Source organism: Amyelois transitella, chromosome Z (assembly GCF_032362555.1).
Source record: "Amyelois transitella isolate CPQ chromosome Z, ilAmyTran1.1, whole genome shotgun sequence".
Classification (NCBI taxonomy): Eukaryota; Metazoa; Arthropoda; class Insecta; order Lepidoptera; family Pyralidae; genus Amyelois; species Amyelois transitella.
Genome location: NC_083535.1, coordinates 7,558,575 through 7,582,036, shown reverse-complemented (window position 1 = coordinate 7,582,036; position 23,462 = coordinate 7,558,575). Strand labels below are relative to the sequence as shown.

Below are 23,462 nucleotides of genomic sequence, written 5' to 3'. Positions count from 1 at the left end.
TATTTTCAAATCAGTGACATGAACAAAGAAATTGTATGTACACTTAAAAACGTCACATAAATTGAATGAAAGATGTAAAAAATGACAGTGACAGAGACATTCATACTACACGGTTGCCAACTCGGAACATTAACGTTAAACGTTAAATGGTTACACCTACCTATTCTATTGCCCTTCTTTCCTAAAACTGGTAACCCAGCAAATAAAAATCAATTGATGCTGTTAATTGCGTACGCGCTTCGAGTATTTTATAGCCGAAACGGTAGAAACGTATAGTACTAAATTGCAAAAGTTTTTGGCAAGTTGGTACTCCGTATAAGATGTACCTACTTACTTCACTCGTAAATGTAATTTTTTTTATAAAAATACGTTTGGTATCTACGTTTAGCTAACGCGTTAGAAAATAAAACCATCTAATTTATAAATATTATAGTTTACTTATGATGCAGTGCAAAAGTAACATCTTATTCAAAAAATCTAGCTGTTGCCTGCAACTCCGTTTGCGTATCATTGGAAATACGAAGGTTAAGGTTAGGTATTTAATTTAATAATTTCACCAAAATTTATTTCAACGAAATGTGGCATTACATCTATAGGTACTAATATGTATTGTAAAGCTGAAGAGTTTGTTTGTTTGTATGAACGCGCTAATCTCAGGAACTACCTGCTGTTTCAAATTGAAAAAATCTTTTTGCGTTGAATAGACCATATCGAGGAAGGCTTTAGGCTATATAACATCACGCTGCAACTATAAAGAGCAAAGAAATTGTAGCGGGAGCGATGATTCGGCTCGACCGCCACCAAAGGGAAGATCATCCGCCAGGCTAGGTGTTATTGCCTGGGGAACCGCGGCTCCGACGATTTTGTGTCAGAGGTTGTATATATAGCTCCAATCCGTGAAATCTTTGCTTGCGCGATTTAGGTTTTTCGCTGTTTTTTTTTTGTTTATTGATAGCGTCGCGTAATTTTATTTTTTTTATTCTTGTGACTTGTAGCGTATAGATTTCGCCAAAGTACTCCCCCCCAAGACCGGAGGTCTGAAGTCTTGATCTTGCTGTGAAATCTGTGCTTCGTTTCTGTGCTTGCAAGTGCCAGTTGTCTTCCAGTGAGTCGGAAGTTGCTCGAAGTCCTAGTGAGTCAGGAGTGCGCCGTTGCGTTGCTCGTAGTCTGCGGTGAGTCGAGACAGTAGAGAGCGAAGTCGACTTGTTGGCGTCTATGCCGAAGTCGATGAGAGTGAGTGCGGGTGGAGACAGGACCAGGAAGCTCGTTGAGTCGGCTGCGATGGACCTGCTGCGATACCCAGTTGCTGGCTTGCTGTAAGACTGCTTGCAGAGTGAGGAGTGATGCTGAGGATTGGAGTTGATGATGATGGAGAAGGTTGCTTCCAATCACGTCGGGGTCACCAATGTAGCGGCAGCGATGCTTCGGCTCGACCGCCACCAAAATGATCTTCCGCCAGGCAAGGTGTTATGCCTGGAGAACCGCGGCTCCGACGATTTTGTGTCGAAGGTTGTATATAAAGCTCCAATCCGTGAAATCTTTGCTTGCGCGATTTAGGTTTTTCGCTGTTTTTTTTTATTGATAGCGCCGCGTAATTTAATTTTTTTATTCTTGTGACTTGTGGCGTATAGATTTCGCCACAAAATAAAGGAATATGTGAAAAAAACGGGAAAAATTATTCATCCTTGAGGACATCAATGATGCCCAAAATAACTATTCCACGTGGACGAAGTCGCGGGCACAGCTATAGGATATAATTTGAATTCTTCTGATTGCTCTGTTGCTACTACATTTGGTATTAAATCGCTTGCTGAGACACACTTTAAAAAGTATCCCTTTTTTGCTACATACAAAGTAAAAGCTGGGCACATCGACCGCTGTTGATGTTAAATTTTCCACACAAGTAGCAAGTTTCGTGTTTTGGTACGTTTCTTGATGACAAAGGAGTTGACAAAGGTTTATTTGTTGTGAGATTTAAAAACACTATCTACTTACCTACTTAAAGGTCACCTAGCCTTAAAAATCCAAAGTATCGATTTTGCTTATTCAGTCGTAATTTGTTACATGGTAAGGTACCAAGAAGGTATTGTGGCGAAATATATACACTAACAGTAACAAAATTAAAAAATAGAATCACGCGACGCTATCAATCAAAAACAGCGAAAACCCCAAATCGCGCAAGCAAACCTACCTACTTTAGGTAAATCTAAGTTTTTTAAATCTGTGGTAAAAATAGAAAAATTCCCATCGAGCCGGAGATTTCCGTCAAATGCAAAATGTCAATAGTTTTACGCTATATAGAAAAGAAAGAAAGAATGCTCTTAAATCTGGTTAAAAATTTTAAAACTTTAGAAACCAACATGTAGAATGTGCTTTCTTAGTTATCCATCTACAGGTAACATACATAGGTATAGCAGTGTTATTTTGTATTGAATTGTCAACATATTGTTCAAAACTTAGCTTAGATTTCGCGGATTGTAGGTAGGTTTTACAGTTTCAACTATTCAAGGTTTTCCAGGAATCATTTATTTCATGCCAGATCCTCCTAGAGTCCAAGACAATAGTTTTCCAACTCCGGACTATCCGCGCGAAGTTCCTCACCCGTTACCCAATTCAAATCCAAAAGGTCTTGGTTGGTATGTAGCAGAAATTTTAGCTAGAATTATTTTAAACGTTGTTATCGAAGTTTTGCCAGCAGTTTTAGGTACAGTTATAGGAGAACATGTTGGTGAGTTTGTAACAGAGACCGCAACTGAACTGTACACTATGATTACACAAAAAGACAGATAATGAATATAAGTAGGTACATTTTTATTATTGAAATTGTGTTTAAATCTCATACCAACACTGGACTTTATATCATACCTTCTCAAATGCGCAAATGATAAAAACGTCAATAAGCTAAAAATTGATAATCTCATAGTAATTAAAATATCTAGTACTAGCGACCCGCCCCGGCTTCGCACGGGTGCAATGCTGGTACTAAATACACTACAAAAGTCGGCCAGTAGCAAGCGCTGCTTCCCGCAATTTTAAATCTGTAATATCTTCGAAAATATTCATTTGAATCTTGTGCTGTAACCAGAACCATATAGATCTATATTAAATCAAAAATATATTTAAGCTATTTAATTGGATAAGGATTAATGCTGTATTGGTTAAAATCGCTTCCAAATTTGCCATTATTTGTCGTAAAAAGTAAATAACAAAATAATGTTATTGTGGGATATCCATGGGAGATAGACATACCATCGCGGAGTTTTCTGTAGACCGTTTCAATGTGTACAAATAATTAGTACATTATTTTGATAAATCTCGTAGGATTCAGCCTGTGTTTGCAATGTAAGCCGAAAAAATATGATAATTAACGACATCACATTAGACTCAAAAATAACAGTATGTCTCCACTATTTAATGGATGTTATTATACATATAAACCTTCCTCACTGTATCACTCTATTGAAAAAAATCGCATCAAAATCCAGTGCGTAGTTTTAAAGATTTAAGCATACAAAGAGACATAGTCACACAGAAAGCGACTTTGTTTTATACTATGTGGTGATATCGAATTCATGATTTTTTGGAACCGTGCGATTAAAAAACCTCGATATTGAATAAAATTACACTTTAATTTTATAACATCTCTAGATTTTATACATAACATGTTCTTATACAACTTTAAATAATAATTTGCCTTCATACGCAAAGTACTTAAAATGCTAACGAAGTAGGTAAATAGATTTTTGTAAATATATTTTGAGGCAGTTCATCATGTGCCTTACTAGTTCTTAGGTGACCTAAATGTGAAGTGCGTAAAATATCTAACCATTTTTTAATATTACTAGATACTTAGTTAATTTAATTTAAATTATTTAAAAGGCGATGACTTTGCAGTAGGTACTAGGAGGCACTACACTATAGTATCATAACGTACCATAGACGCATATTACATAACTAATCAAATATGGTAAAGTGTGTCTAAACTTTGTATTATCAGTTAATCAGGCTATTTGTTATTAGTTTTCAACAATGATATACATTTGTATGTTGAAAAATATTGTACTCCTACCACAGCGTTAGTTATTTTATCTCCGACACTCAACAGTTCTCAATTTCTTTACAAGCGCCTCGTCCTTGCTTATGACCATGATAATTAATTTATTTACCTATTGTTAAATGAAATTGTTAAAAATAATGATATGTGACTATATAATTGTATAAACAAACTATTCAACATCAAAATTAACAATTATTTTTAAATATCACATAATATTCGTAAAAATTATTTATATTATTATAATATCTTATGTGGTCCATTGTATCGCACTAGCTTTATCACGTGTCTGCATACGAGGTGCTATTCATATGCCATTATTACAAAATGATTGTAAGTAGGCCATTTATACATTGGTTGGTATAAATCTTACAAGTCACTTATAAAACTTACACATGTAATTAATATTTGTGTATAATTTTCTATAATAAAGAAAAAGAAATAAAAACAGACGGGTGCGTGCTTGTTCTGGAGTAGCTTAATCTAACTGTTGGGTGTGACTTCCAATGACAAATTGTAGAGAAGAAAAGGTTAATATGGGTTATAATTTATTTGTGCTAAAATAGTAGTCTTCGGAAGTTTTGTGATTGGAAGTCGCATCCTTTAGGCACATGGAGTTGGTGTGTGGGAGAGTGTTGTGGTTTCAGTGTATGTTAGCTGACACGTGGCGTAGGCGCTGCGTTGGTTTCGCTCTGTTATTCGTTGAGAATGCAGGTGCGCATGAGTGCATCGATGACGGAGTAGGGGTCGCAGTTGGAGGCGGGCCGGCGATCCTCCAGGTAGCCCTTCTTCTCCTCCGCCACGGTGCGCGGGATCCTGATACTGCTGCCACGGTTCGCAACGCCTGATAATGATATAGATAATGTTATTCATTTATTATACTTAATAGAAAGTAGTACGCAAATACTACGAAACATGTTTAATGAAATAAGAAATATTATTAGTAAGAAACTTGACAACTTTAAAAATAATAGTTGTAAGTACTTAAGTACCTACTTATGTATGCAAAATGTCGAAAAAAGGACCATTGAATTGCGAACGTATCTAAAGTAGCAGCCTACAAATAACTTGTTTTTTTGTGAACGGCAGCTACCTACTAGGGACCCATATAAACTTTTGGTCGTTTTACTAACTTATTGCATTAGATATACTTAGTTTGTTTATTATTCGTTAGGTTTAGCATTCTCGCTTAAAGCAGTCAATTATGATATTGTATAAATGTATGTACACAAGTATCATTTGTTGTTAAGATTAAGACCCGCAGAGTGACATTTTGTAAATGTTTGTAAGAAACAACGAATATTACTACTTCTATATTTAAAAAAATCCATTGCTTACCCGCACTGAAATCATTAATACTGGCAGTCTCATGGAGCCCGGTGAGTCTCCTCTCGTTGTCCTTGCCCCCGCGAGGGTCGTACACCTTGATGTGCTTCATGTGCACCTTGGACAACTTGTCGATGGCCTTCTCGATCTCACTGCGATAACGAAACATTCATAATTAATATGGAGAATTCCCGATAAAGTACCTTAATTATGAAAGTTACAAGAAGTACTTATGCAAAGTTCGGGGCAAGTAGAAATATGTCTTCCCCTCCGGAAAAGATGCGTTATTTTATGTGCGTGTAAAAAATCAAGAACCACCTTTATTTTTAATTAAAATAAAACATACGACACTAGTGATGTTTTCTGTTCAACATTTGATTTAATCTTATCTCTCATGCAACAAGTAACTGCTCACGGTAATCTCAATAAGGTAGAGTTACATACACAAAATATTATTATTCAACAACATATTAAGCAAGGAACACGCCGAAGTACCTACATTGAATGTCTAAAAGTCAGATCAATTTACCCAGATAGTCGATAAACGAAAGATAATGGAATTTCTGCGTGTACATGTTTAAGTTTGAATTCAATACAATTTTTTGTCCCTCTACGCCCCGCTTATAAATGTTAAGTGATATCATGAACTTATTAATATTAAGTAGGTACTAAACGTATGCATATAAAAAAAAATATGTCATTAGTTACATAAAATATCCCGTTACAATAAAATACTGGGCGTTTTAATCTTTTGTTATTGTGTTGTGAACAGTGTCGATGTCAACAAAAATATAGAGATAATAAATGGTTAGACAGTTAATCATTAACTATACACTATCTCCTTTTATAAGACAACAACTTCGCTATTCCTACTAAGTATGCATTTTGTACTGAAAGAGTAAAATATACGTATTGAAATCCGTTGATTAATATATTTAGAATTGATGTTAATTTGCTCTATCTACATGCACAGACACAGCAATAACGTGACGTTGGGTCATTGCCGTGTAGACACGACCTTGATCAGGATTTATATTTAACCTCAATCGATTTCATTATACCATACATATACCTACTACCTATATCCTAGAATAGAATGTTACAACTAAACCGTTAATTTTGCTTTTTAGGAACAAAGATTTCTCTCATTGAAAACTTTGAAACATTTCTACATATATTACACAAAATTCCTTACATGATGCCGTTGTCTTCCCTCATCTTCTTCGTTGAGAAGTTGGTGTGAGCTCCGGATCCGTTCCAGTCCTGGACTGGCTTCGGGTCGAAGGTCACGATCACTCCGTACTCCTCGGCGAGTCTGTGCAAGATGTAGCGGGCGATCCACAGGTCATCGCCGGCTGTCACACCGACCGAAGGCCCGACTTGGAACTCCCATTGCGAAGGCATGACTTCGGCATTGGTGCCGGCAATAGGAACGCCGGCGTACAGACAACACCTGAAAAATATTCATTACATGTAGATCTTCTTCCTTCTGGAACTAATCCCGGTTACATCCTAACCAGGAGATGAGCCCGACGTGCGCCTTTTGATCATCATGATTGGTTAATCTAGATTTTTACACGAAGCGTCCGTCTGACAGTCTGACATCCACTTCGCAGGAGAACCTTACCCATATTGGATCATACTTTGTTAAAGCTGCATTAGATTCCTATTTTCCCTTTGTCGCCTTTTACGACATCTTTTGGAAAGAAATAGAGTTGTCTTATTCTTAAGTGTCGGGAACCACATGGTCTCTATTAATCAGATGTGGATGTAAATGAAAAACACGAAGCAAAAGTGTGCCGTGTGGTTCCCAGCACTAATACAAAAAAAAATATGTTGGACTACTCCATCTCTTTCCCATAGATGTCGTAAAAGGCGACTAAGGGATAGGCTGTAAGCCTATCCCTGTTGGCTCTGTCTACCCGCAAGGGATATAGACGTGACTATATATATGTATGTACAAAACTAAGCAAAATATGCGCAGAAATCGGACCCTAATTCGAATTTATTCGAAGAGGTAAAGGTATCTTTTTAACAGACGTTTTGTTCCGCTACCTGTCAAACGTTATTCAGAATATATGCATTACCGTACTGACCCCTTTCCTTTGGGTATTGAAATGAGTCTTAATTACTTTGCCTGTTTACCTGTAGTGAGCTTCAACGAGATCCCTAGCGAACACCTTATTGGCGCCGACACCGCAGTAGTACGGTCCCTGTGGAGGAGGGAAGCCGCCTGGTGGCCATCCGAACGGTCGCAGATCTGCGTCCAGAAGTATGTACTCCTGCTCAATACCGAACCAGGGTTCCTCGTCTTTGCATTTATCGGCAGCTTCCTGGCATTTTAGACGATGATTTGTAGCTGAAAATACATAAATACATAAACAATTGGCACTGACTGCATCTTTCCACATTTACATTTAAGTATCGTTCACTTCATGCAAGCACGTCAGATAAGGGTATTCCTTCTATTCATTTCCAGTCAATCTGCTCTCATTCATCACAATCTAAGCATTTCCTTTTCTATTCCCATTACTATTTCTTCTTTCACATCAAACAATGGATGGGTCTACATAAATCATTAAAAAAATGATCGATAAACTGATTGCAACATAATCTTTAACACTCAAAATATTATCTACTTTCGATCTTCATACTAACCTGTCGGCTCCATGTTGTATTTGAACGTATCGCACATGACTAGAATGTGGTTTCCGCGGCGGAATGGGTCCTTGTAGATGGCTCGCGGGACTAGCCACGTGTCAGAGTTGTGCCCGTCAGCTTGGCCAGTGGAGCTGCCGTCGAAGTTCCATACTGGCAGATCTAGGGAGAAATATTCGTCACAAAGATGCGAAAGTCATAGGACCAAAGAATTAAAATATTGTTTTGTAGCAATGAGACTTCTGTTTCTTTTCTTCATTCTTTATTCCTTACGAGGTTACTCTGTTTATTCAGTTGGGTCTATCTTCATCAGTTTCTGAAAGGCTAAAGCCACATTCAGCTGGATAGCTTGATGACAAAATAAATATTCGATCAGATAGTGCCGGATTAATAGTCCAACGACTAAAAAGTTTATAAGCCATTAATATGTAGGAAATTGCATAGCCTGTGACTAACTACTTTCAAAATGTGTTTTCGAATTATTGTGTACCTTCAGTTCATTAAAAGTTCATTACAAAACACTATCAACTATTAAGATAACATACCTACATCACTACTATTACAATCTAATTAATATAAAACAACAGATACTATTTACATACTTGGTAACTGTTATTTAAAAAGAAGTCCTCAATAAATGAAAGCTACGCTAGATGACATTTCTAAGACTGCAGAGGACAATCATATTGGAGCGAAACCTTTCAAATTCTCATCAAAGCTATCCCCATTCTCCCGGTCTCGATGCCTGCATCTGACCGCGAATTCTTCCCCGAAATCCTTCGGGTAGAAATAAGGTGCTTCGTATTTATTCTTATAAATACACGTCAACCCATGATTAAATGTTCTGATACATCGATCATTCCTTTTAATTATTATTTTTGTAAGTTTATCTAGAAAAGAAAATATAAATCGTGTTCATTATTTTTTTAATTATGTATAAAATCTTGAATATATAAGTTCTAAGTTGAAGTCGAATTTAACTAGACCATATTGTTTTGTATTTATACCAACATCTCATTCAAATCGTTAAGGTCAAATCATTTAAATAAAGTATGCTAATGGCATTGTTAATTCAGATGTTAATGAGGATGTAATAAAACTACAACCACCATTACCCAACACGCTTACACCGCATTACTGTGTTTACCTATAATTCTGCCAATTAGTCTGTAAACTGGCTAAATTGTAGGTACATAGAGTTCCGGGTATGATAATTAGTACAGGGAAAGGGCAAACATTTCTAGGACATTCTATTTTTTTAAACAGGAACCCAATGAAACTTGGTTGTCCAATATACGTACAATTGTATTTTTGGAAATAATGAAAATGCGAAATTCTGTCTCCGTTCGCCTGCCTGTCTTCAAAGCCGATAAATCGATTTTCATGTTATTTTGTATGCTTACCTTCCCTACTCGATTCAGAACCTTCACAATATCACTTACGAGAATAAAAAAATACTTTAAAAGATACTTAACCCACCTTTTGGTGATTTCGGTATGTATTTGAGAGTGCGGTCTTTGCATCTGAGATGTTCTCCGGTTCCGTCGATCCAGATGTACGTCGCTAGGACGTGGTCTGGGGGCACAGGCAGGTCATTGTAGCGTCCAAGCAGGGTCTTCGAGAGAACGGCATTGGGAGAATTTGTCAATACTGGGCCGGACAATATTTTTGGGTTATCTGTGGAAAATTTAAATAACAAATATATATATTTACTTTAAATTGAGTAGGGTATATATCAATTTATACTTATGTTACGTGTGCCGTGCACTTTAGAATAGGACTCTTTAATAGTAATTATGTTTCCCATAAATTTCATAAAGACGACTCCTAAGTCACCTAATCTAACCCATATTATTGTTTTTATCTTTACCTAATATGGGTTAGCTTCCCTTACAAGGTTGTGGTTCTTCAAACTAATAAAAACCTGACTTACCTAATCCAGGATCATGAGTAAAACACGCACCACGGGCATAGAAGATGTAAATGTAACATTTTTTATTTACCTTTAGGAAAGAAACTACGACGGTCTTTAACAATTTCAGACTGAATTCGCATATTGAACTAATGATGTGTCCTATTGTGCCTTACGCTCTTGCTTGTTTTCGACAAGGTGACCGACGTCGGAAGGGTTTATCAGTAATACATGATGTAAACTAGTCGATATAATTTAATGTAAACAAAAGATTTCGTCAACTGTAATTTTCTAATTTAGGTTATCATGATAAAATTACACAGCTGTTTATGTTGACGGAAAGTTTTATTATAAAAAGGTTGTAGTCTTTATTATTATAGTTAACACTTGTAGGTTTTATTATTTTAAATTTGAGTTTATAAAATAGGAGAAATAACAACAAGTCGAGCCTGTAAATAATAAAATAAATTAAATTGTTAACGATGAAATATTATTTACCTTCTATTTTTCCATGGGCGGGATCCGCCATGTTTGTTTTGTTAGGTTTGACCTGCAACAAAGAAAAACAAAATTTAATATTTTAAACATCATATGGACTGTTGGCTCTGTCTACCCCGCAAGGGATATAGTCGTGATTATATGTATATGTATTAAACATCATACAGTTACTTACGTACGGGCTTCTATTTTTAACGCGTTGTACTCGTGTAATATATCCAAAGATTTTTATATTTTACAAGTGCAAAAGGATTAACTAAACTGTAGACTACAATTTTTTGTAAAATATCAATTCTCGTAACATATATAGTTAATTTTTTTACACCTACGAAAGAAATAATAACAAAATCTTTACAAATAAATAATTCATGATACAATGATCACGGTGTGCTATTAACTCTACGCGTGTATGATTTCATGAATTATGCACATTCCTTTTAGATAAATTTGCACGGATGGCATGAGAAAGATCTCATTTAAATTTATTATTTCTTCTATACTTCATTATGTATCTGCTGTTACAAAGAATAAAAACATGAAATGGGAGGAGATTACATATACGATACAAAATGTAAACTGCACTTACTGACAAGTGGGTAGGTAGGTAGGAACTTACATAAGATAAATAACTTTCAACATTGTGTTTGAATAGGTACCTACTTGCTGTCTTTATTGTTACATATCTAAATATCTATCATTGCTAAATCAAATAATGATAAAACAAGTAAATACCATTCAGCATATTTTATACGAAGCTGATTAGAAATATTAATTTATACTAATATTATAAAGCTGAAGAGTTTGTTTGTTTGAACGCGCTAATCTCAGGAACTACTAGTTAAATTAAAAAAAAACTTTTTGTGTTGAATAGACCATTTATCGAGGAAAGCTTTAGGCTATACCTATAAAATCACGCTGCAACTATAAGGAGCAAAGAAATTAATGGAATATGTGAAAATATGGGGAAAATTATTCATCCTTGAGGGCTTCAATCATGCCCAAAATAACTATTCCACGTGGACGAAGTCGCGGGCACAGCTAGTAAGCAATCTACAGAACATTGTTGTTACGTTCAACGTTCAACAAATGTTATCAACCAAATAATACCTAAATGTCTGAGTTAAATCTATGAAATCTACAAAATTGTTGGTCGTAAAATTGTGACGGGTAAAGCGATGTGTTAACGTCACTATCGGATGGAAAAATACTTGGCACTGTCGGTTTTCATACAGAGGGTGAACTTGAGTTATCATCTATTTTGACTTACATATGTCTATAGGAAATCCCCTAATAGTGGCTTTGATAATTAATGAATCAGTGGCAAAATTCTGAATAATATGTACGATAAAGGCATGTTGTAAACAATATCTATATTTATTAAAAGTGGGAATGCTGAACACTGAATTTGCTATGGAAATTATGGCAGATATAAATTTACTTTGATTTTGATATAGGTATTTTAACTATTTATATAATTGACTTATATTATGAAGTGAAAATATTTTGTTTGTAAGTGACAAACAGCGTTAAAGCTAGTAATATTAAGTATACCTCTACATATAGCGATATATAGGTCGATAGACCAGCATACTCAACCTGTACTGAAACTATTCGGCCCTTGATGAACGAAGGTAATTTCTTTCAATCGATTGGCATAACGCCCATGCTAACTAGTCAACCTATCATATGTACACATAAACTAGCGTTTTGAACATAGTATACACGTGCCATTCGCGTGTCGATCGACTCACACGCGTTTTATTTTATTACGTAAACTATTATTTTTAGATACCTTTGAGATTTTCGAATAGCTTTATGAAGTTACTATAATATATAATAGGTACATATTATTTTGGAACGTACCGACAAATGCAACAAAAATTAACTTCTTCGTCATTCATTTACTAATAACTTTATTTTTAAAAAAAAAACATCACCTAAATACAATTTAATTTTAAAAATAGGTTCGTGTCAATACATGCTTAGTTATTAATAATGATGTATACAAGAAGTCTACAATTTTCAAGTTCATATAGGACTTAGATCTGGTTTCGGTCTTACACCAATCGCTCTGTCTTGTTGGCAAACAATATTCTTAGAGCTTGTATTAAATTATTTTACGCATTCGTCCATAGCAACATTCACGAATAGAAGCAGGTCAAAACATTTGAAAACCACATGCAAATTAAAAATAATATTTCGCTACATAGGTATAAATAGTTTCATTTTGAATAAAATTGTTTTAAATATTATTTCTGTTTATTTCCAGTTTTTACCTGCTGCTTCGCGCACACTGTTTGTAGAAAAATTCACATAATTAAGTACCTACTATATAAAGGGAAGGAAGTATTGGACTGCTGGCAAAGACGTGCTGTTATATGAGTGTAAGGCCAATCTTAACAATAATATTAAATTAAACAGCTCTGTATCATTAGGTGCAATGTAACATGTGCGATAGCACTGTCATATTTATCTATTTAGGTTAATGGCCCTACCCGATGTCCGTTATAAGTGAGCAAACAATGGACAGAGTAATTAATGAGTTCGCTTTATCCTTGAAGATATCGACTTTGTCTGTATTTTCTTTACTATAGAAGTTGGATGGAGTGTTTCAATCTCTAATAAATCAGTCCTAATGAAGTTAAATTAACTAGAATCTAACTGTAGGTACACTACACTCACACGCTAACTTTAAAAAACTGTAGGTACACATTTTCTTTCGTCATACATTCATACACACTATTTCGCTTGTTTCCCATTGGAGAAGCCAGATGCTATGGATTTTCACTTGCTGCGATCCTTAGGTACATTTCCTTGGGTCAGGACTAAAAAAAATACTCACTACTTACAAAATTATATACTTGGTCACCAAAAATAAAACGGGGATATCCATTGTATTGCTTTTATTATTATATTGAAAGATCAACGACTGTCTGGCGAATTTAAGGCATATTGCATAAATTAATAATATTTGCGTGGAACACATCGAGTATACGGGGATCGTGGTAAGTAAAAACTGTAGTCGCTGCCTATTCCTCCGGATAAGACGTATGATCATTTGTATTTTTTTTTATTTCTATGGTAATTTACAATTCATTCGCGTACAGAGAATAGCCCAAAGGTTTTGATTTGTATGAACAAGGAGTCAAGTCATCCTGCAGGCGACTGTATCTCAAGTGTACTTTATTAGATAACGTGCAGCTATAAATCACGCTACCAATCTCAAGAATGACTAGCATTATAATAACTATCTCTGTGCCAAAATTCAGTGTGAATTCCGAAAGAACATTCAGTGGTGTCGGCCATGCGCTGGCCATGCGTTGATATATTTGTCAGTCTCCTTTCAATCTATGTATGTTCCTACATTTCGGTTTAAAGGTCTACACTCATCAGGACCGTGTCGGGCTGGAATGTGTTTTGACCGGAGTCTTAAAAAATATCGGTACATACTACATTATGTATGGATTTGATCACATTTGTCCACAGTTGTTGGCAACAGAGTTTTAGTGTTCAATCCATAGACTGTATGTGCCTTTTTTTTAATTCGGACGAACCTGTCGTTAAAAATAATATCTTCCAGAAGTTTTATAGACATAAATATGAAAGAATTCGACAAAGTTTTTCGGAAATACACCATGAAACTTTTCACTATCAACTAGCAAATCAAAATTATCCGCAACATTTCTTTCTTTCGCCCTGCTTTTATTTAGGTACTTTGTCGCTTTGTATAAATATAAGTACCTATTTCCCCTTTAAATTGTTACATCAAAAATAATTTTTCAAAAATTTCTTTATATTATATTAAGATCAATACCTATGTAAATATTCAATAAGTAAATGAGGTCAGACTAGGTTGTTCAATAAAATAATGTGTTCTAGTCACACACCTCGTTTCCTTTGTTCGTAAATCCGAAGGCGAGTCTTACGCGACAGTTTACAAATGAACCTTTATTTATAGAAATCAACAAAGGTACGAGTAATGACACTAAGACAACGACCTCCAATATAAGAATGTAAATTTTTTAATTTTTTAATTTATTAAACTTGAGTTTATAAAAAAAAAGTGTATATAATTAATATGAATATTTTACATTACCTATGGTAACTTTTGTTTACCAGTATATTCAGTTCTATTTAGGTTGAGAGATGTTTATTCTTAATAAAGGTACCTTACTATATTTTGTAAAGTAGGTATATATAATTGTTTCATTAATTTATATTTCCGCGATGATATCCAATTAGGACTAGTACTTACCGAGGTACATAAGTCCTTACTAAGTTGTTTTTATTCTTCATAAAAGTAGCACAGTAGTAGTTAGTAATCTAAATTTTCTTAATTTTTTGACGGAGTTAATCTGATATCAAGTTGAGGTTGTTATCGTTGCTGATGACTGTGACAAATAGTAACATTGTCATACAATCGTAAACTCTCATGGCGTAACCACAACAAAGACACGAGCGTACGAGATAAGCTGGTTCGAACGGTAACTATTAAATTTTTCATACACCGGGAGTGTATTAATTTTACAAAGAATACATTTTAAGTCGACTCATGGAACAAAGAACTAGATATTATATCAACAGTTGGTTAGCTGAAACAAAAAGGGCATTTGTATTTAATAATTGGTGCACCCCTGAATACAATCGAGAATGCTATTTTAGTTTCTATACTACCAACTACTATTTTCATCATCCCAAAATTGAACTTTTGATCTTAACAAAAAATCTTCCATTGACTTAATATTCGGTGGTACATGTATTCTTATTTGCAAACTCTCTTGATCTGACCGAGGAACCATTAAGTAATGAAGTATAGATACATTTCGTAAGAGATCGGGCATATCTTACCACAAGTCGATTACCTAATCACAATCAGCCTTCATGAACTCGGCCGACCGGATTTGTTTATATTCTGATAGCTTATCACGGCTATGTATAGACAAAACACTACAAACTAGATATTTTAAGTGGTGGTACTTAACACAAAAGATGACGAAAACCAAAGCTATGTAATCAGTTCAATGCCTTATGCGCAATACGTACTTATACTCGTAATAAAGTAAATTTGCGCGTTACTTTATCGATTTATGTTTCCGCCATCTGTCAGAAGCCAGAAATCTTGGTCAAACTGGTTTGGCAGCTTCTTGGAGTTTATAATATGTAGGTAGTATGTATGACGATAGAACTTTTTCACTATGGGTTTCCTACATCTAAGTGGTGTCCTAAATGTTTTACAATAAAATAGCAAGAGTTTAAAAGTCCTAGAATGAAAATCACACTAGATACATGGTCTTATTGGCGTATAAGAATAAAATGATATTCATGAAAAAATGATCTATTAAAGGGAGTTGTTCATAGTGAGTTTGAAGTATCTTGGGCTGAATTAGGTTAGGATGACGCTTTTAGAGAACGGTTAAAAATAGTAACAGCGTTTGGTCAAGAAGTTGGAGGCCATGAGATCGATGCGTGTGCGGCGCGGCGTCGAGTTCAGACCGACTTATAAAATAAGAATATTACGGATGACTAGTAAAATATTTCATTCCTGCGATTCCATACGTATTATGAGGATTCCTTCCTTGAGGACTTGACCTACCTTTGAGGCAATTACATTTGTTTTGTTTAATTAACTTTCATTTATTTAATGTACGAAGTGATTTTCTGTGCTGTACTTAGTTTGCGCCAGAGTTAACGAACGTACGTGACCGAGTGACCGGAGACTGACTCACGAATTCAAGAATATTCACGATCATATGTTTTATTCTACAAATATAAACAAGCATTGATATTTTTTTATTTTGATTTATTCTTACAGTGGTTTTAGTATAGGTAATAAGCAAACGAGGTAGGTTACTTATTTATAATATTTTCCTGGTCTTATTACACTGCGAGGTCCCCCCAACACTTTTACGTGCCATTGGATAAAATGAGGGATGATTCTAGGCATTATCAATAATCTATACAAGTACCTAATATAAAAATATGTTTAGTAGACATATAATATAAAAAAAACAAAATAATAAATAAAAAAAAACAAAATTAAACATATGCTATTTTAAAATTTAAGTGCCTGGACCATTAGGTCCATCAGTTTAATTAAAAGTATCATAAAAACGAGTAAACTAACACAAATTATATTTTATTTGAAATTACTTGAACCCTAGTTTCATTTTATATTTCTTAATTCTAAATACCTTTGTTAAAACTTAGAAAAATATTGCGGAAGAAAATGTCTTTGTTATTATTCTTATTCCGGTTTAGTTGTTATTGTTTACACACTATGCTAATGTAAATTTGTGTTATATCACAACACGCCTTGGCAAACTGTTGTTCGAGGAATATTGTAAAAATTAATTATAAAATTTACTAAAAATAGGATCACAAATTTTATTAATAATTAAATATTCCTATCAAAGCGCTGAACATTTTCATCGTGAAATAAATTAAAACATTAAAATTTATGTTTAAACTTTGAAATTAGGCAAGTACTTACATAGCTACTTTAATAAAAAATAGTGATTCATTTTATTTGTTTATAAATATTACATACAATTGTTTATAATTAAACAGAAAAGTACTAATAATAAATATACTTACCTAATTAAATAATTTAAACTAATATTAATTATTTTATAATAATAATAAAAAAAAAAACAATTTTTTTCATGACATGTCTGTCATAACATGTCATATACATTATCCTAAAATTATTTTCCTTTATTGTTCTGAATTTACAGCTAAAAGATAAAATTATAGTGAATTGAGCACAGCCAAGAATATATTATAAAATTTTCAATTGATTACCACCGAGGAAGCCCAATGAAAGAAATTTCCGAAGTCCGTACCGACATATTGATTATAACTATTGTCAGCCGCTATTTACCTGGATTTTGATTTGGATTGGATTTACCTTTGGAAATACAAAGTTTTATTAATAACTTACATATTATAGTGCTCACATAATTGTTGTTTCAAGGAAAAATACCTAGATCATGTATGCACGCCAGCAAGTTCAATGTCATCCAAGGATTTTCGATTTTTTATTTTTTCTGATGTACTCACAAACTTTCGCATTTACGCCTAATATTAGTAGGATTTAGTTTTCTTTTTTATTGAGTCTTTTTATACTTTGTAATTTTATTACCTCTTTCCTGAACTGCGCCTGCTGTCCCCCCATGCAGTGTTGTGTCTGTGCTAGAACTTTCACAACACTAAGAGGTTTACATATTCATCAGTCCCGCATCCATCAAGTACGTATTATCCAATCCACTCCATTACCTTATTCTGCCAATTGTAGCAACACACCCTCAGATAATACAGTTCCCCTACAGACCCTTCTATGCCAACTCAAACATAACACACCAATCATCAAACGAGTGCCCCGGGGTGCGAGAGCCCCCGTAGCCGACGCTCTATCGGAAATCATAAACACCTGCGTTAATTCAAACAATCTAGAGTCGTGGCAGAAACTTCTTACATTTTCATTTAAAATTTTACACGTTTCTGAAAACAATGACAATCTCACTCTTACGAGAAAAATAAAAAATAATATTGCCTCACAAAATCTTCCGTCAAATCAAAAGTTCAAGATCACCACAACATATAGTAATGATATCTCGAAAAAAGTTGAACAAAAAATACACGACGGGGATCTTAGAGGTGCTACCCGTCTGTTGTTTTCTAACGACAAAATTGCACCAGATACACCAGAGACCTCAGCTGCGCTTCTATCCAAACACCCCCCAGGTCCTTCCACTCCTCTGTTTGTAGACCCTCCAACAGATTCTTCCGCTTGTCTTCATGCTTCTGAGAAAGACGTAAAAGAAGCCCTTGCCTCATTTCCCAAAGGATCGGCGTCTGGCCTTGACGGTATCTCCCCGCAGCATTTGATAGATTTGACCAGTTACGGCACTGGAGTAGCGGGTAATAATGTCCTAACAAGCATTACCAATCTAATTAATCTTATGCTGCTGGGAGATGTCTGTCAGGACGTGTCAGCGGTGATCTATGGGGCGAATCTTATTGCCCTGACCAAAAAGGACGGTGGTATACGCCCCATTGCTGTAGGGTCTACGTTCAGACGGTTAGCTGCTAAAGTGTGCGTTCGGCTCACTCGCCATAAATTACAAAATCTTTTTGAGCCTGTACAGGTTGGTTTCGGCACACGTGGAGGGTGTGAAGCTGCAGTGCATGCCGTGCGCACCTTTACTCATTCCAATATGTGCGAAGTTCTTTTAAAACTAGATGTCAAAAACGCCTTTAATTCGGTCAACAGGGATACCTTGCTGAATGAAATTAAATTGCATGTTCCGGAATTGTACAACTTTTTACTACAATGCTACCATACTCCTTCAAAATTAGTACACAAATATAATGAGATTGATTCGGCCACGGGTTGTCAGCAGGGTGATCCCCTCGGTCCAGCTATTTTCAGTTTGGCAATTAACTCAATAATTCACGGTTTAAATTCAAAATTAAACGTATGGTACCTTGATGACGGAACCCTAGGTGGAGACTTTAAAACAGTTTTGAAAGATTTAATTGATATAAAAAACAAGTTCTCTAATATTGGTCTGGAATTAAATTTTGATAAATGTGAATTATATATTTCTGAAACTTTAAATACATCTTTGGCATCTCAAATTATTCAAAATTTTAATAACATAGCCCCTAATATTAAAATTTTGACAAAAGATAGTCTCTACCTACTTGGTTCACCGATATTTGATGAGGCCATACCTTCCCTTCTTAGTAAATCAATTTCAAAATTCACTGACTATTCGGACCGCCTCACCAAAATTAGCAGTCACTCTGCGTTATTCGTTATAAAATTCTGTTTATTCATACCAAAATTAACTTACCTGCTCCGTTGTTGCCCTATTTGGAAATACCCCACTTTGGTCCAACCTATTGATCAACTTTTAAAAAATAAAATTGAATTAATACTCAACATAAGTTTTGGCGAAGAGGCATGGACCCAAGCCTCCCTTCCAATTAGGAATGGAGGCTTAGGAATCCGAAAAATTTCTTGTGTAGCCCTGCCGGCTTTCTTGTCCTCTATCCACAGCACATCTAATCTCGTAGGTAATATTCTTAAGGTCCCTGCGACTACAAACTACGAGATTGCGTGCTTGGATGAGGCCACAAATGCCTGGCTAACCGGACCGAGTCCAAATCTTCCCTCCAAGCTACAAAGCCAAAGGGCCTGGGATTCCATTTCATCTAATTTTATTTTCAGTTCTCTTTTGGAAAATTCCTTTAGCAGAGATAGGGCTAGACTATTAGCCGTGTCCAGACCAGAGTCCGGACATTGGCTTCATGCCTATCCATCTCCTGCTTTAGGAACTTTTCTAAATCCCCTAACTCTTCGCGTGGCTGTCGGTCTCAGAGTCGGGGCTGAAGTCTGTGTGGACCACAGCTGTGCCTCTTGTGGGGTTTCTGTTGATCGCTTAGGTCACCATGGTCTTGCCTGCTCCTCGGGTGCCGGCCGCCAATCCCGCCATGCTGCTCTCAATGACATCCTGAGACGGGCGCTTGTCAGCGCCGACGTCCCCGTGGCCCTTGAGCCCCAGATCGTGCGAGACGATGGCAAGCGCCCCGACGGGATGTCATTGATACCCTGGCGCATGGGTCGCGCGCTGGTCTGGGACGCCACTTGCGCAGATACGCTGGCGGCGTCCTACCTCCCTGCGACCAGTAAACAGGCTGGTGCGGCGGCGGACGCCCGGGAGCGCTTCAAGACCAATAAATACAGTTGTCTTGGCACCCAGTACGAGTTCGTACCGTTTGGTGTCGAGACACTTGGTCCTTGGGGCAAGGGCGCGCGGGAGCTCCACAAGGCGCTCAGCAAACGCCTGAGGGAGGCAACAGGAGACCCTCGCGCGGGCAGCTTTCTTGCGCAGCGTATTGCTATTGCAATACAGCGCGGGAATGCTGCCTGCGTGATGGGAACCCTTCCTAGGGGTCCAAATTTAAACAATAATGTATTTAGCTTGTAATTTAGAATAGTTTTTTTTTTTATTATTATTATAAAAAATATAATATATCTACGCAAAATATATTATGTATATTGAAAACAGTGGTAATTTCGAGGTAAACTGTTTTGTTTTGTTGTGTTTTGACAGGGTATAAAAGATTATCTTTTGTTTAATTTAATTTGGAGAATATGTTACTTTAAGATTAGGTCAATCAAAGTGATTCATTTTTACCACTAAATTCCATACGTGTAGGTACATTTGTTTTCGTTTCAAAAGAGCTAACTAAATTATATATCTTATTTGAAGTACCTAAGTATCATGTTTACGGTATATTTTGTCTATACAAAAATTTGTACACTAATAACAGAAGGAGATCAGTAAAAATAAATTAACATTTGGGACTTTGACTAATTATTAGCTTCTCTTTTGATTTTAGTGAAGACTTTAATTGCATTGTCCTTTTCAATTTCTTTTTTAGCAAGATAATTTGCATAAATTTAACGGATTTTTTAAGATTATCACATGATGTCAGATATGGGTGATTATTTTTACTTAGCGCGTATCTACTTCTAGGTCATAATTGCTAAACACTAAACGCGAGCAATACGGAAAATCCCGTGTAACATTCCAATTCAGAAACTTTCCGCTGAATTTTTTTGTGGAAAGAGCCTTCCTAACTAATCCTATTAATATAAAAAATGCGAAAGTAGGGATGTGTGTTTGTTACTTTATCACGCAATAACTTCTGAACGGATTTTTATGAAACTTTACAATAATATATCCTAGACATTGGGATAATACTTTTAATTTTATTACCCCTTTCTCAATAAGTACCTGCATGCATTTAATATCTAATAGTTACAATGATATTTCATAATTCTAAAAGTTAGACACGTAAGGACAAAGACATCCTTATCTCTAATAAAAACGTCACACGCAGTTTACCTACATAAATTTCAATGTCGTCCCATTGTTGTTATGGACAGACAAGTACTTTCCGTTAACACTATAAAGGTACCTACTTGTCAGTTTTACATGCAATTACCCTGACCAATCTGGTACGGTAAGTATTGACATGTTTATTGTTTATAAGTAGGTAGGAAATACGTAGTTATCTACAAAAATTTTATCTGGACTTCTGCGAAATTATTTTATTATCAGCTTATAATTAAATATTTATATACTAATAAGTTATTCCGATTGAGTGATCTCCACTAAACTTAGAACACAAAAAAGAACCTACATAAGCTTTACGAAGTTAATATTTCAGTTATAGTTTCATTAACGACCACAATATAAAATGTATTTTTCCTATAGATACATTGCGATTAACATACCTACTTATTTTTATTTATGAAAGATATGATAAACTATAAACAACAAGCTCCTGAAACTAGCCCAAAACAAACAAAAACTTTTCGCGTCCATTGACTGTTGTTATGATTTATACTTAGTAGTTATTTAATATATTAATAACGATTTTTTTTTATAAACTCGTAAGTATTCAAGTATAACACAACTTCTACGAAACAAAGGAGTCAAACAAAGTCGGACTTCTTTCTGAAAGGAGTAATGTTTGTGTTGTTTTTGGCATGTAACAGGTATAGTTCGCAGAGCATTGTCTCATGAAGACCAACAAGTGATCAAGGCAGACCATTTCGGGCTACGCTGATGCAATTCGCGTTGCAACGGACTGGCTGCAGCGAGAGTTGAGTGCATGCATCGTGCACGTGTTGAGGCCATCGGCCACTGACATGACCAAAACATTGCGCGCCATCCGACACAGCACTTAATTTAAAAGTTTCAAGTAAGGAATTACAGTACCTTAATAAATCCTCTAAAGCGCGACGGTGATCGCGCGCAAAGCTATGTGTTCGACCGATTACAATGTTCCACTCGAATTAGTTCGATCGTTACAGTAAGCGCTCTAGGAATTGACTGGAGGTCGGACGAAGCGGCGATGAATATATGCGCGCGCATCTCCGCGCGTGCGTGGTGGGAGCTCGACGTACGATTACGTAGCAGCACGATGCGTACTTCCAGCGTTGCCGCCACGGGAACTTTTTACCAGAGTTGCGGGCAACAGAGGAGTAACGGAAACGGACTACAGTAACGGAAACGGAAACACAAACAAACTTTATTCTGTTTACGTTACGAACTCGTAAAAGAAAATATAATTTCTTTTGACGGAGTCCTAACTTATGTAATTTTTGTAATCAACGTATGAATGATGAAAGTTAAATTCAATGAAAATTTATTTAATAGCCAAAACAGTAGGTTCTTATTAAATTAATATTTTGTGTCTTGTGTGTTAATGGCGTACCAACACAACGATACTATATTTTGTAAAAAATACATACTTATATAAGTAGATAAACATCCAAGATCCAGACCAATTAGATGCCCTGACTGGTATTCGAACCCAACATCTACTCTCTCACAGACAACCGCACTACCGCTGCGCCACATAAACCAAAATCAAAGTTTAGACTTTGATTTTGGTTTATGTGGCGCAGCGGAGGACATTTATGCAGGGATTAGTCCCTGCATAAATGTCCTACATACATAATACATTTCCTCTTCATGCAAGCTTCTGCCAAGGTTGGGTACTCTCGTACTTCCGACCTGACCTTTTGGCAGGGCCAGGATATCTCCGATTTGATCAAGGTATCGTCGTCACTATTCTCACTCTCCTTGTACATTTGCTCCTTTATTTAGTTAAGGTGTTCCAGTTAACTTGCTGGCAATACTGAAGTCATTCACAGGCGTTTATTGTTGGATGGGGAGAGCGTTCCCTCGAACAAACAACTCCCCTCATACTTAATCTCGCGGAAGATACTACTCATCAAATGGATAGGCACGTAATGAGAGTTCTACAAAGCCAATGTCGAGTGAGGACAATGTTATTGTTCTTGTCAAGCGATCGTAGATTACCCACGAGCATGGGCGAGTATTTGTTTTGAAAATGCACACTTTTTATTGTCCCTCAGTTATAATCCCAATAAATCTTTGTACAGAAGACTCTGGTACGTCGTACAAT

The 23,462-nt window shown here is 35.8% G+C and overlaps 2 protein-coding genes across 2 annotated transcripts; one reads left to right on the top strand and one right to left on the bottom strand.

Moving 5' to 3' along the window:
- Positions 1–3,608: 3,608 nt before the first annotated feature.
- On the bottom strand, positions 3,609–22,403 carry LOC106133994 (glutamine synthetase 2 cytoplasmic). Its single transcript, XM_013333924.2, has 8 exons — positions 22,247–22,403; positions 10,449–10,500; positions 9,518–9,715; positions 8,039–8,200; positions 7,526–7,739; positions 6,576–6,833; positions 5,393–5,532; positions 3,609–4,898 (listed from the first exon to the last, which is right to left on the bottom strand). The coding sequence occupies exons 2-8, from the start codon at positions 10,477–10,479 to the stop codon at positions 4,750–4,752; spliced, it is 1,152 nt and encodes a 383-aa protein (XP_013189378.1). The 5' UTR covers positions 10,480–10,500; positions 22,247–22,403; the 3' UTR covers positions 3,609–4,749.
- LOC132903978 (uncharacterized) lies at positions 17,621–21,016 on the top strand. Its single transcript, XM_060953787.1, has 3 exons — positions 17,621–19,040; positions 19,140–20,428; positions 20,996–21,016. Exons 1-3 carry the CDS (start codon positions 17,621–17,623, stop codon positions 21,014–21,016), a joined length of 2,730 nt encoding a protein of 909 aa, XP_060809770.1.
- Positions 22,404–23,462: the final 1,059 nt, after the last annotated feature.